Genomic DNA, 15,879 nt, shown 5'->3' on the forward strand with positions numbered 1-15,879 from the left:
CCAAATGACAGAAATAGGAAATGTATTTGTAATATTAGCAACATAATGCTTGAGCAGGAAGTGTGTATCTCTCTCTCTCACACACACTCTTGCTCTTGTGTGTGTGTGTGTGTGTGTGTGTGTGTGTGTGTGTGTGTGTGTGTGTGTGTGTGTGTGTGTGTGTGTGTGTGTGTGTGTGTGTGTGTGTGTGTGTGTGTGTGTGTGTGTGTGTGTGTGTGTGTGTGTGTGTGTGTGTGTTTTTGTAGCTGAGGTTTTAGGGTAGAATTACAGGACGGTAGGGGATAATGCCATCAGAGAGGCTGGATATGAAAGCGATAAACACTCACTACAGCTGGTGATACTTGGTGTGCTTCACAGCTCCAGTGATGGGGTCTGGTTTCATCCTGTGAACCACAAACACAAATAAAATGGCTGGCCTTCAAACATTCAAAGCAGGCTAGCCTTCAACTATTTCCAATCAATAATGGAATGCAATATGACAAACAGTGCACATAACAGTTATTCGCAAAATGTGAAGCCTCTTTGTGCAGGTGGGCCCACCATCGTAACTTGGTTCTCACGATGGTTGTTACTTTAACGAAGATGCACGAAGCACAAAGGGTCTGCGTGAGAGCCAGTCTACCACCATCGGGCCTGTTCCCTGTATTCTTAAAGACACAGGAAATGGTGCAGGAAATGGTCAAAAAAGGTGCTGCAACTATGATGCTCATTGAAACTGGGTTGCCTGTTGCAAAATGTGATGTTTTCATGAAAGTTTACTAAGTAATAAGCTAATATTTTCTTGTATGGCCCAAGTACAGTCATTCCTGCAGCTAAAAATGGTTATTTCTGGAAATTCAAAATGGCGGACCTTGGAGAAGATCCCCCTTTTCATGTATGAAAAGTGCAATTTTTCCAGTCATAATGAATACTTAGAATTTGATGGTGGTGGTAAGTATTCATGAAAAAGGTAACATCAGTGAATGGGTAGCATGAATTCTGGGAATAAACAACTAAAAATCTCACACAGTGTACCTTTAAAAGAGTAAATTGCATCATAGTAGCTCTTTGTGTGCCATGGACTTGAAAACAAGTCTTTTCAGAATGCATGGCACAGTGCCAAAGACTTGATTATCAAGTAATTTGCGTTTTTTTTAATGGGGATCGGGCCTAACACGTTGATCTGGTATGTTTGTTGTTCACATGGAGAAAGAACTCTTGAAAAAAACACTCAAATGTTGAAAAAAGCCTGGCAACCCCCCGGTCTGAATTTGAAAATGGCTGGCACTGAATGAGTTTAACACTGCTGTCAGTACTGTCATTACCGAGAGCCTAAAGTAACAGATTAAAACGGCATCATTACAGTTTTGGTGACATTGGATTGGATAATTTGAACATTGGACTCTGGATAAAGGGGTTAATCGTTTTAAAAACACTATTCCATTTAATTTTATTAGTATGAAAACCACATGTATAATACATTACACAAATTCTGACATCATTATTTCCTCACCCAGACTTCCAAACATCATCAAAGTCAGACTTTTAGTGATAAATTGATAGATACTGTACACATTTACAGTAGGAATACAACTCAGAGTCTGAAAGATTGCAGCGAACAGAGAGGGGGAGAGTTCTGACTGGTGGGATTGGTCATTGTGGTGGATTCTGCAAGCACAGCTTGTTTTTTCTCCCTCTGTCAAGCACTCCATCCCTTAGCGCTATCTCCCCTCTCTCAATCTCTTTCTTTCTCCCTTCACTATACTCCTTTATCCCCATCTCTAGCTCTCTCCAGGGGGGTAGTTTGTTGTCTATCTCTCCCTCCATCTCTCTCTCCATCCTCTTTCATTCTCTCTCTACTCCTCTAATGTCTATCTCTCTGAATCACTTTCTGTTCTCTCAGTGGTGAACCCCACTTCTCTCCTTCTCTAACTCCCTCTCCTTCTTCTCTGCAGAGCTTTTAAAGTTAAGACTGGTTGGTGGGGCTGCTGTGGTGTGGTGTGGAGATGGGACCTACGTACACATTATTTCCCTCCCTACAGTAAATCACACTACTTCTATATCTCATTCTTTTCTCTATCTCACTCTGTCTTTACCCCCCCCCCCCCTCTCTCTCTTTCTCTCTCTCTCTCTCTCTCTCGTTGGGCTACCGGGGTATTGGGAGTGGTCGTGGTGGTACTGAGACTCACACATTGAATCTGGCTCTCACGATGGTCCTGCAGAAGGTCCTGAAGCGGTGCTCTCTGCCCACGATGAAGAGGGGCTTGTCGAAGTAGGGGTGGTTCTCACGCAACTCCTCCTCCTGGACTTTTCTGTTTAGGACAGACCAGAGTCATTATGTACAATATATGGGACAGAACCCCCCCCCCCCTCCGCCCCAAAACACACACACACACACACACACACACACACACACACACACACACACACACACACACACACCACACACACACACACCCACCCAGAAGGCCAATTTTAAAACATCAGCCTACGTGGGAACACTTGAAAGCATGTCTGTGTGTGCATGCGTGTGTGTACCGTTTCATCTCGGCCTGTTCTTTCTTCTCCTGGATCATCTTGATCTCACTGTCTTCTCTCTGGGCGTTGCGGTATCGGACTGTGCTGGAGTGCTGTCAAGGCAGAGTCGTTATGTAATAAGCTGAATCAAACATGTCAATGTCACGTCCCGAGCGAATAAAGCAAATTCATGGCGAAACTTCTTCTGCTACCTCCGCTACCAGGCAGCGTAGGTCGCCCTTGGTCTGGACGCAGCATTAGGCGGTATGTACATGAGACCAAAAAGGTTGAGAAGCAAAAGGGCATCACATCACACAGGTTTGTATAGCATGCGTGCTTGAGTGCATGTGTGGGTGTGAGTGCACTGCAGTATCGCAGCATGTTCGAGTGGTGTGAGAATTGGATCATGGGAGGGAATAATGCACAACTGATCAAACACAGAAATCATTGACCAAACCAGCTTTATCGCCAGCCAAACCAAAAGTCTGTTCCTCTTTCCTGAGGGTGTATGCAGAGCCCAGACACACAGGTCTGTTGTCCCATGCCCAGGAAGAGAGGAGGCTCATAATTGATCATCATTGCATTCTATGTATTGGGTGGGGGAACCCTTTCAAATGACTTTGTTCTGGGCCCAGCCAAAGAAAGGCTGTCAGCAGCCCTCGGCACATGACTGCCACCCTGAGCAGATTTGCTTAGTGTAACAGATCCCCCTTTCCCACAGCCAGGAAACCCTATGGTATAGCTCATTGAGCCAGACTCCATTGTGCTTTCATGTGTATCCCATACAGAAATGCAGATGTGACTGAACGTAACAGAGGCGATACAAGGAGAAGAGTGCATGCCTTCACTGTGCACTGTACCCTGCTCTACACTGTGCAGAGTAATGAGAATAGTGTGTGTGTGTGTGTGTGTGTGTGTGTGTGTGTGTGTGTCTGTGTGTGTGTGTGTGTGTGTGTGTGTGTGTGTGTGTGTGTGTGTGTGTGAGAGAGAGAGAGAGAGAGAGAGAGAGAGAGGAGAGAGAGAGAGGGAGAGAGAGAGAGAGAGAGAGAGAGAGAGAGAGAGAGAGAGAGGGAGAGAGAGAGAGAGAGAGTGTGTGTGTGTGTGTGTGTGTGTGTGTGTGTGTGTGTGTGTGTGTGTGTGTGTGTGTGTGTGTGTGTGTGTGTGTGTGTGTGTGTGTGTGTGTGTGTGTGTGTGTGTGTTTGTGTGTGTGTGTGTGGTGTGGTGGTGTGTGTGTGTGTGTGTGGTGTGGTGGTGTGGTGTGGTGTGGTGTATGTGTGTGACCTGTGAGTGAGTAAGTACTCACATCTTGGGTTAGGGTTTCCAGGGACTTCCCCCGCGTGATTCTCTGGCTGGTTGAGCCGTGCCTTAGGGATCTGAGCCGAGGAGAGGAGAGCAGGGGTCACATATACTTACTTTATCAACATCAGCAGGAGCACAGCTAAAACACACACACACACACACACACGCATACACACACACACACACACACACACGCATACACACACTGTTGGAAAATAGGCTAGATTCTGAGGTCCTGAAATATAATGCATTGTCTTACAGCAAGTTGTTCAGGTATTCATTTGTGTTTGCAGGAAATTCTACAATATTTGGTTATGATTAAAAACATTAAAATAAATGTGTTCTGTTGATGGGCACTCAAACCACTGAGTAGGCCCAATGACCCCATGTGACAATCATGAGATGAAGATGTTGAGTAATTGCCCATTCCTTTTAGGAGAGCCTACAGAACTCATCAAACATTGTTGTGAGACAAGCTGAAAGCTGTCATGTGATGTTTGATTAACTGATTGCTTATTTTCTGAATAAGTCTGAAGTCCATACCAAACTCCTTGAAGTATCATTCTTTCTGCACAGGATACAGTGATGTCACTCAGAAGCGAAACTATTTGACTTAATCCTTTTTAGGAGGCCAGGAGTAGGTGACAATGGGCAAACGACTAACATTGGATTTCAATCTTTTCAGAGCCAAGGACCCTCAAATATGTCAAAAGAATGTGCTGTTGTATGTGTATTGCTTGATTAACGTTACAGAACTCAGGAAGTCTACAGATGAGGTCATGGAGACCAAGAGTGATGAAATCAAGGCCCACCCGGAAATGAAGACAGCAGCTTACAATCGACACAGATTAGGCATATTCTGGGTTAACTAACAAATCACGTAATTGCTTACACATAACCACACCCATACACCCACAAACCATAAATACCAACAGATAGGGGATATTCAGTAGGTCCTAATTTTTGTTATCGGTCAGGGCGAGAGAAGGTTAGGATCTCCGGAACGTTCCGTAATGCTTTCGCTGTGATTGTCATTTTTATGTAGTAGACTCTGCAGTTCTGGAAAGCTGTAGTGTTTGCTGTGTATGGGCCATTGCTGGTATTCTGGATATTACCAGTGGTGGTCATTTTGTTATTTGGTAATTTTAGAAAATAAATAGATTAATTTGGCTTTTGGAGTTTTTGATTCCTTTGACTCGGATTTTGAACATGCAAGAAGTAGAGACCAAGACGGTAAACTTCAACAACTTGTTAACGGCCGACGTGATTCGAGCAAAAGGAATTAAAAATATATTTTTTCTTTTGAAGAACATTTTACTTTTCACAATAGGATTTATTTTTTTCTTTCCTGGAGGATATCGCAGTCGGGTGACAACAACGAATCGTGGCCACACAACCAGGTAAGCAGAAACCAGTTAAATCAAATTCTGCGATTGGCTATTCCAAATTGTGTGTTGTTACTCTGTTGCATATGCCTCCTTGTATTTGACGGCGACAGCGAAAGCATCATTAGGCCTATTTGTTTGTTTGGTATTGTCTTTGACTGTATTACATGTTGTGGTTTGCACATAGTCTAAGTTGGGAATGAGTAGCCTAGAAATCTAGACGCCCCTAGCGACCGCAAATTGAATTTGCTCCCGGGGGCAGTCTAGCGGACCCCGGTCGTTTTGCGAGGCTGAAAGTTATCCGATGACAGGGCCAATTAAATCGCGAGGGGGGCCGGGCTACCTAGTAAACAGGAAACTTTCTAAGAAGAAGCATGGTGTCCGTCCGTGCTACGTACAGCACGAAAGTGTTTACTTAATTTAAAAAGCCTGGATGATAATACATTTCGTGGCTGACATGGATTGATGTAATAATACACCATGAACTTATGGGGCACAAATAGATCTCAACACATTACCATTTGATCATTCGATGTTTTAAACTAGCTCGGTAAGCTAAGTTGAGCATTTTACAGAACCAGATAGTCACACGTTATTATCAGACCACTACTGTAGGTGTAGAATGAAATTGCTGCCCCAATTTCTAACAAGACACATGCCATTAAAAACGAGACATTTGGGAGCTTTGGAAGTCTTTGAGTAGCTTACTAAATAGATGGGAATGACACCGAGTCTACCAAGCTAGTGGCTAGCTAACCTGTCGTCAACAACACAGACCTAGGTATCCAGGTTAGGGTTAGGTTAGGGTTAGTCTTAGAAAAAAAAGGGTTAGAAACAAAAAACTAACATCAAAAAGATAACTAGCTCCGTTATATGGCGGTGGGGTCGATAGTCTGGCTAGTGGGAGCGTGCTGACCGGGGAGCGTCCTGCGTTGGGAGCGACAATCCGGGAAAGTTATGGGTACCTGGCTAGCTAACGCTTAACATGCCATGTTGACAACAATCATAAATATAACCATTTAACAAGCCCCAAATTGCTCGACATTTTGCTGATTGATCAAGGAGGGTCACGTGGTTGAAAACGAGGCATTTTTGAACTGTATAAGTGAAAACACGATTTATTAGGAAACTTGTTTGTGGCTGTGGTCATCACACGAATTCACTGCTACGACGGCTGGAAGTCGCCGCTTCACCTACAAAGAGGCCCTCGCTAGTGGCTAGCTAACCTGTCGTCAATAGCAGAGCTAGGTATCCAGCCTTGTATTATATGCCTGCCCCAAATTCTAATAAGATCCATGTCATTAAAAACGAGACATTTGGGAGCTTTGAAAGTCGCTTACTAAATAGATGGGAATGACACCTGGTCTACCGACCTAGCGGCTAGCCATGCATTAGTTATGGGTATACCATTTACTGTCAATGGGGTATACAGCTAGCTAGCTAACACCGAACATGCCATGTTGACAACAATCATAAATATAACCATTTAACAAGCTCCAAATTGCTCGACATTTCGCTGATTGATCAAGGAGGGCCATGTGGTTGAAAACGATGCATTTTTGAACTGTATAAGTGAAAACACGATTTATTAGGAAACTTCTTTGTGGCTGTGGTCATCACACGAATTCACTGCTACGACGGCTCGAAATTGCCGCTTCAACTACAAAGGGGCGTGTGGCGTGTACGAGACAGCTGTGACGTTACACAGAAGTGTGTGGGGATTGGTTGTTTGCCATCCAATTGCGTGACGTTGAGTGCTGAAGCAACCGTTTATCCCGCCTACACTGCTGCCCAGCTCTCCTAGACCCTGGTACAGCTTTTTGCTGTACGGGTCTGGCTGCGCTAGGCTAGGGAATGAGGGCTTTATCAGGTGTACAGTAATAGAGGAGTTTGGTGCTTCCCCGTGGGAGGATTGGGTTCGAAATAGCCCATCTAACTATGTAACAAGTAATTGCGGACATCAAGGTTTCCCCATCTGTTAAAAATCGAAGAGATCTGGGATCTGCGAATCTCAACTAGACAAGAACCTTGGAGGTTAGACAGAAGGTTGTTGAAATATCTGCCCTGAAAGAACGGTTGAATGTGAACGGAACTTTTTGCGGTCCAGATGGTCGTCAGTTGTGAATTTGGTCGAGTTGAGAGTGAGGGGCTTTTATCGGAAGTCAGAGGGCAGTTCGGTGTTTCCCCCTTGAAGATGAAATGTCTGAAAGGTAAATTTGGTAATAGCGGTCATCGAGGCTTCCTCAATCCGGTAAAAACAGAAGGGGTCGAGTAATCTCAACTGGAGGAGAACCTGGGGTTCATCAGGAAGTAAGTGAGGTCTGGATCGGAGAGGTCTGGGACCTCTGGAGGGTCTGGGACCCTCCCAAAGTAGTTACTGATACGCATCAGGGAGATCCGCGCGCTGTTGAGCTTGGAGTTCAACGAATAGGCCTATTGTTTTATTATTTTGATTTGTTTTCTTTTGGTTAGGTTTCACTCTGGTAATTATTGATATCAGGACTGAGCTGTGAACCTTAGTGTGTGGACCGGGTACCCGTGTGTATGTGAGAGCGTGTTTGCGCGAGTGTTTGAGAAGTGAGTAACGTACTAGCGAGTACGAAATGAGTGGTCATTCTGCTGAAGGCAGGATGTACGGAGGGAATGTATTGAATTTGGAGTCAGAATTACGAGAAGTGAGTAACGTACTAGCGAGTACGAAATGAGTGGTCATTCTGCTGAAGGCAGGGTGTACGGAGGAAATGTATTAAATTTGGAGTCAGAATTACGAGAGAAGGATAAAATGAGGTGGATCACTGTTTCGGAACAGTGGGAGGAGATATTGAGAGCGTTGCTTGGCCATTCATTGGAGAAACAAAGAGATGGAATCTGTTTAATCTGTGAGCAATTAATGTCACAGGATACGCACTTTGTGTTTACTAACGTGTAGACTAGGCTACATAGGTGGTCTGTGTTTGTCTGCCATTGTATGTCAATGGGCCCTATATGTGTCTAAAGAATGTGTGACTACTGGCCAGTTGTTTGTTTGTGTGTGTGTTTGTTTGGACTTTTGAGAGTGCATGTGCAAAGGTCGAATACGAACATGAGAAGGATATTTTTTTTCACGTAAAGGCCCAACCAAGACAGTTGGAATATATCCGGTGGAGAAAAAGAACAGAGTGGATGAATAGGCTATAAGCCGTTTAGTTTTACTGACATGAATTCGATCCTGGAAAAAAACGCCTTCACCCGTCGAAAGGGGTGCACCGTGGTTGTCCAAATTGATGAAAGCTAGGCTATATGTCACAAAAGATAACGATTGGCGATTGGCGCGCACTGTTATGAAAACAAACAAGCGCGTGGGAATTACAGATAGTGGAAACAGAAGCAAGAACGAGCCTTTTGCCAGATTCATACCCATTTGCGTTATACGCAGCTGACATAGGCACTGCAATGCGTAAACGTCACCCAGTGCCCGATGGAGCAAAAAGTAAGGAATTTTGGACAGACATAGCCGGAAACCATCCAAGCTCTGACAAGCTGCAAACTGCTATGTTCAGAATGGCCATTCTAGAAGCAATCCCAAAGCCGGTACGAGAAACGATGTTAAATGATCCAAATTTGCCCTATAGTACTACAGAATACTGGGAACGCCATCTCAAGCACCACATGAAACAGTATAGTGTAAAACGCGAGGAAGAGAAACTAAGCACTGATACAGCACATACACAACTAGTTAAGTTGCAATTAGCTGAGTCCAAAAGAGCGACGGAATCGAAACAATTGATACAACTTATGTTACAACACAGCAGTCACACATTCTTCATCCAAGCCTGAAGTTGGTCCAATTTCATTAAGGGGTTAGGGACAACGTGGTGGGATTCAGAGGACGGGGAACAGGGAGTAGCGATGCCCAAGGTAGGGTCATGTATGGGGGTGTTTTGCTTATAGTGGGACCGGGCACTGAGTGAGAGACTGCCAGTGGAATGCCTACACAACACGGAGGGCACTGCACCTACTTCAAAGCTGAAACCAGAGAAAAAAACAAGCACAAGCACACCAAGCGCACACTGGAGCCGGAGCAAGCCTATCCCAAGGACAATACGCAAACGGGATTGGGACCTAGAGCTCACAAAGGAGAAGGGTTGGGGGACCCCTTCTGGCCTATGAGAAATTGAAAGACTATGACAAGTTTGTTCGGTAACACTACTGCTTAACTCACACCAGAAGTGACGCCCTTGGGTGCCATTTATACACCCATATCCCTTTTATCTGACCCCTACCACGTAACATTGATTAAGATGAAAACATACGCACAGGCGTGTTTAAGACAGTTATTGGGAATCAGTGGGACTGTTTACCCTACATCTACATTGGGCAAGAAGGGGTGGCTGCTGGGGTTGAATTATACACATTGCATTATAAGCTACACATAGTCTACCCAACACCACGCGGAAGTTTGTATAAGAGTACACAATACTGACTGAACAAACATAATTAGCTAAAAACACGATGGCCTTCCCAATACTCTCTGTACATTGATTTGACAAATGATTTTTTATTGTTTGTTCTGTTTGTCACAACAGGAATAGGCCTACTCCTTAGACCTATGGATATTTTGAGGTTTTTATTTTTATTTTTTATTATTAAGATTTTTTACGATTACCGTTCAGACATTAACTGTGCGGTGTACCTGGTTACACAATTGTTGTGGGTTCTTCTGAAACAACACGGCGTGTTATTTCAGAAGAAAGGGGGAGATAGGCATATTAGGCCTAGGCCTACATGTGCGACCGTGACACTGGACTCGACTTAAGACAGACGAGATTTGAGAAAAGACTGCAGTACACCACACATCACATACATAGCCTACATTAAGGAAATAACGACAGATAACAAAGGGTGTTGGAAAACACATTGTTGAGTGTTGGAGGTTGGTAAAGATTGGAAGCGGTTATGCGGCAATGAGGAAACAAGGCCATGGTTTTACAGGGGTTCACTATGGAAAAGGTAACAAAGAACGTTTGGCAGCAGTGCAAGCTTCTCACAAGGACATCGGAAATCAAGGATTTTTTCCACAGAGAACGTTCGATATGGAAAGGATTTGGAGAGAGCACGAAAGGGCGTCTTCGGAAAAGATTTTGATGTGAGTGACCATTTGGAAATAACTGATGGACTGGTTGGGGGCCGTGTGGCCAAAACACTGATGGTTGGTAGAGGACATGAATGGGAGACCGTTGTCTCCGGGCTGGTAAAATAACTTTGGCAGAAGGTCTGTGGTTTGAAAGAAAAAGAAAAAAACACTGTTGCAATGAACTTGGACACATTGGTGGATTGTGGAACGCATACCCATACGGATTTGGACCAAACGCCCAAGAGCAAATTGGTAAGGTTGGTATAGGCCTACATACAATTATGAGCTGGGTCAACACTCTGACTCATGGTCCTGAGGTCAGTAAGAAACTAGGCAAACAGTAAGCCCTGGACCAACGCTAGGTTCGAACATGAAGATTTCGCACGTTGCAATGTAAACCATATTACGATAAACTAATTACTTTGATGTCAGATTTCTCCACACAGGTTGCAGATGGAAGAGGAACCAACGAGACAGGAGACGAGGAATTGAAATTGGCTCCTTCCAAAAGCTATTGAGCGCAGTAGACCGAACCGAGTTGAGCGAATTACACACAATATTCACCTTGAGGGAAAGGCGCACAGGGTTACATTGAAACAAGCTTGCGGAAGCGCAAAGAATGGGGAAAGGCATAAGCCTGCAGCTTAATGCATGCGGGGCACTACTATCACTAACACCACTAATACTAACCCTACTAACGCTAACATGTTTCCTTTTACATTGTGGTATTTGATGATGCTTTATAATGAAACGGGGTCCCACAGGAGACGCCACCATTCAACGTAGCCTAACAATAAGAAACTGCCGTATAACACCTCAAGGAACTGGTAGTGGAAAAGGGGGTCCCAATGTTGCGAAAATTGGTGGTATTGAATGGAAAAATTTCAATTTTAGGTTTTGTTATAGCAGGAGGATAAGCAGTGGAGGATTTTTATAATTATTATTGTTATTATGAATTATTTAATTTGTCTTTTACATATTTGTTTATTTGTTTGTATTTCTAACCCTTTACATTTTTCCACAGCCTTCGGCAATGGAACTCACTGTGGTTTCCACATTAATATAATGTCTTGGTGCAATGACAAATTGGGTGATGAGCAAATGATGTGGTATTCTCTTTGCACTAGGTTTCTGAGGCAAGCAACTTAGGTTCCAGAAATGGACAAGAGAAGTTGACCAAGGAAAGCTATGTGGTCATGTTGGTTACAGAGTCTAACACTGAGGTCTAACAAATTTGATGAGGTCATATTAATTATGACCTCACGAAAGGGACTGTTGGAAAATAGGCTAGATTCTGAGGTCCTGAAATATAATGCATTGTCTTACAGCAAGTTGTTCAGGTATTCATTTGTGTTTGCAGGAAATTCTACAATATTTGGTTATGATTAAAAACATTAAAATAAATGTGTTCTGTTGATGGGCACTCAAACCACTGAGTAGGCCCAATGACCCCATGTGACAATCATGAGATGAAGATGTTGAGTAATTGCCCATTCCTTTTAGGAGAGCCTACAGAACTCATCAAACATTGTTGTGAGACAAGCTGAAAGCTGTCATGTGATGTTTGATTAACTGATTGCTTATTTTCTGAATAAGTCTGAAGTCCATACCAAACTCCTTGAAGTATCATTCTTTCTGCACAGGATACAGTGATGTCACTCAGAAGCGAAACTATTTGACTTAATCCTTTTTAGGAGGCCAGGAGTAGGTGACAATGGGCAAACGACTAACATTGGATTTCAATCTTTTCAGAGCCAAGGACCCTCAAATATGTCAAAAGAATGTGCTGTTGTATGTGTATTGCTTGATTAACGTTACAGAACTCAGGAAGTCTACAGATGAGGTCATGGAGACCAAGAGTGATGAAATCAAGGCCCACCCGGAAATGAAGACAGCAGCTTACAATCGACACAGATTAGGCATATTCTGGGTTAACTAACAAATCACGTAATTGCTTACACATAACCACACCCATACACCCACAAACCATAAATACCAACAGATAGGGGATATTCAGTAGGTCCTAATTTTTGTTATCGGTCAGGGCGAGAGAAGGTTAGGATCTCCGGAACGTTCCGTAATGCTTTCGCTGTGATTGTCATTTTTATGTAGTAGACTCTGCAGTTCTGGAAAGCTGTAGTGTTTACTGTGTATGGGCCATTGCTGGTATTCTGGATATTACCAGTGGTGGTCATTTTGTTATTTGGTAATTTTAGAAAATAAATAGATTAATTTGGCTTTTGGAGTTTTTGATTCCTTTGACTCGGATTTTGAACATGCAAGAAGTAGAGACCAAGACGGTAAACTTCAACAACACACACACACACACATATACACACAAACGCGTGCCCGCACACACACACACACGCACGCACGCACACGCACACGCACACGCACACGCACACACACACACACACATACAGCACACACACACACATACAGCACACAAACGAGTGCGCGCACACACACACATGCACACACACAAACACACATGCACGCACACGCACACGCACACTCACAGACACACACACACACACACACGTACACGTATTCGTACAGTACGAAGCAGAAAGCAGAGAGGTCAGTGAAGGTTGAACCGACATCATTAAACAAAGCAAGAGAAGTGCAGACAGAGAAAGGGCAGAGTCAGCTTTGTTAGCCTGTGTGTGTGTGTGTGTGTGTGTGTGTGTGTGTGTGTGTGTGTGTGTGTGTGTGTGTGTGTGTGTGTGTGTGTGTGTGTGTGTGTGTGTGTGTGTGTGTGTGTGTGTGTGTGTGTGTGTGTGTGTTTGTGCGTGCGTTTGCGTTTGTATGGGTCTGTGTGTATGCATATGATTCTTCTGAGGGTGCCTGTGTGCCTTTCTGTATATATGTAGTATGTGCATGCAGATATGTGTGTGCGTGTGTTTGTGCTTGCATGTGTGTGTATGTGTGTGTGTGTGTGCATGCGTGCGCATGTGCGTACGTAACACACCTGCGCTCCTGTCGGATGTGGTGCTGAACTCCCAGAATGGAGCGCTCCTTGGCCGGCTGCCCCTCTAGAGAACCACTCAGCATACGCTGTCTAGTGCAGGCTCTATAGGAAACAACAAGAACAACACACACACACACACACACACACACACACACACACACACACACACACACACACACACACACACACACACACACACACACACACACACACACACACACACACACACACACACACACACACACACACACACATGAACACTTAGGATACACTGTTTAGTGCAGGTTCTTTAGGAAACAACACACACACACACACACACACACACACACACACACACACACACACACACACACACACACACACACACACACACACACACACACACACACACACACACACACACACACACACACACACACACACACACACACACACACACACACACACACACACACAGCCGAAAAAATACTACCATCCATGGTGCTAGACCACTATGACAGTGCACAGGGCCATTAGTGACACATTAGGACTTTGGTAATTGCCATTTAGGTAACAGCTAATTCATAACGGGGGCCATGTCTTAGTGGGTTAAATGGTCTGTAAACCGTTACAGACACTGTAGTTGTATTTGTAACCGAAGAACAGACATGGCTAACAGCTATAACATCTAAATTTCCTTTAGCCTCTCTTATCCTTCCGTCATTCAGCACCACAGTAGTCAAATACAATCACGAATTGCAGCTGCACATTCACTTTTGGTATGCACTACTTATTAAGCGGGCTTGCAGAGCAAGGCCCGATTTTAGTAATCTCTAAGTACAGTTTATTATTAAGCGGGCTTGCAGAGCAAGGCCCGATTATAGCAATCTCTAAGTACGTTTATGCTTGCTTGCTTGCTTTGTTGCTTTCTTGTGCAGGGCAGTAAAAAAAGAAAATGGATCTCCTCCTAGGCCTTTCGAGATAGAGACACCGTTCAAACACTAAAAGGACCGGCTCGGCTTGGAGATCATTTGTTCTGCTATAGCGTGTCCGTGTCTCTTGTTGTTTTTCCGTTTTTGGCGATTTTGTGCAAATTTGGGTCCCCATAGAAAAAAATGGTAGAACCTTCAGGAGACAGTGTTCCGTCACTCTACAGATCAGAGTGCAGGAGGCTTTTTCGGCCATAAAACATCAACACTTTCACCTAGAAGTGTAGTTGACGCGTTGTTATCAAGCTCTATGAGATGTCTCCAAACTGTGAAAGTGTCATGTCCCAACTCCCATTACTTTTTAAATGGCAGGTGTGTAAAAACTGGGGGGCTGGCCCAATGGCTTTTCCCATTGACTCTTGAAGTGCCTTTCTGAAGAGGTCAGCACATCTTCCACAAGAGGTCCATTTGTGACTGAACCGTTTAACCTATAAACTTCATTCAAAGACTGTTAGAAAGATCACACGTATGACTCCAATCTGTGAACAGGACATGTGCCAATTCTTTTTAGTTTTTTAACAACAGCAAGCTAAAGACCTAGAAACTGTTTTCGATTCTGCCCTCTGCCTTAGAGCACCATTCTAACTGCCATACAGTCAATCAGAACAGGTGCTGCCAATAAAAGGTTCCATCTCAACTTTCACTTTCTCTCAACATTCTATTCTTAACGAGCACCTGCAACTACCATTCTAGAAGTCTATTGTTCAGCTCTTCAATGCAATCTGATATTGTCTTGCTGGAATGTTTATGACAGCCAGCTGCTTGGCTCAATGGCAAAGGTGCTGGATTAGAGATATGGACGTTGAGAGTTCGAACCCCACCCGAAGCCATGTTGATTTTCAAAATGATATCATATGCAGTGTTCCTTAGCCAACTTAAAATACCATATATGTCATTTAGTATCAATGGCAAAGGTGCTGGATTAGATATATGGAGGTTGTGAGTTCAAATCCCACTCGGACCCATGTTGATTTTCAAAATTATATCACATGCAGTGTTCCTTAGCCAACTTAAAATACCATGTCTGTCATTCAGTATATCCCCAAAACGTGGAGCTACAACACTTTCAAGATGGCTGAATCCAAGATGGCTGAATTGTTTGGCCCATAACTTCTGATTGGGTGGATTGATTTTTTCCAGTATTTCTTTTAGCTTTGTTGTCTCAATACACTGCAGTAGTTTGTTTTTAATTTAGGGATAGAGATATCAAAAATAAATCTGCTCATCTCTGCCCCAAAAGGCAAGCCCGCTTCCACCATTTTCTGTGAGAATGCAATCTAGTTACTTGTGACCTTCTTCTTGTGTTGCTGTTGTTTTACTCATATATTTTCAGCCAACCATCCGTCTGACAGGTGTGAATCCTTGGTACCTCAAACAGAATGATGAACATGAAGTTGCCGGTGGAAGAAAACCAGATCCAACGACAGCTGAGGCCTTCCCCCAAGGGCCCGAGTGTCACGGGTTTGTGTGTGCGCGCGCGCGCGCGTGTGTGTGTGTGTGTGTGTGTGTGTGTGTGTGTGTGTGTGTGTGTGTGTGTGTGTGTGTGTGTGTGTGTGTGTGTGTGTGTGTGTGTGTGTGTGTGTGTGTGTGTGTGTGTGTGTGCGTGTGTGTCTGTGTGTTATTCCTCTGTGCCATGCATGTGCCATC

General features: G+C 44.0%; 1 protein-coding gene across 1 annotated transcript in view; it reads right to left on the reverse strand.

Annotated features, from left to right (window-relative positions):
* nalcn (sodium leak channel, non-selective) overlaps nucleotides 1–15,879 on the reverse strand; it is a 177,300-nt gene that overhangs the window by 34,140 nt on the left and 127,281 nt on the right. The window contains exons 21-25 of the mRNA XM_063213611.1: nucleotides 13,265–13,366; nucleotides 3,800–3,869; nucleotides 2,518–2,609; nucleotides 2,169–2,291; nucleotides 327–383 (exon numbers count right to left, since the gene is read on the reverse strand). Coding sequence (XP_063069681.1) covers nucleotides 327–383; nucleotides 2,169–2,291; nucleotides 2,518–2,609; nucleotides 3,800–3,869; nucleotides 13,265–13,366 — 444 coding nt within the window. The remainder of the gene's footprint in view (nucleotides 1–326; nucleotides 384–2,168; nucleotides 2,292–2,517; nucleotides 2,610–3,799; nucleotides 3,870–13,264; nucleotides 13,367–15,879) is intronic.

This window comes from Engraulis encrasicolus, chromosome 13, assembly GCF_034702125.1.
Source record: "Engraulis encrasicolus isolate BLACKSEA-1 chromosome 13, IST_EnEncr_1.0, whole genome shotgun sequence".
Taxonomy (NCBI): Eukaryota; Metazoa; Chordata; class Actinopteri; order Clupeiformes; family Engraulidae; genus Engraulis; species Engraulis encrasicolus.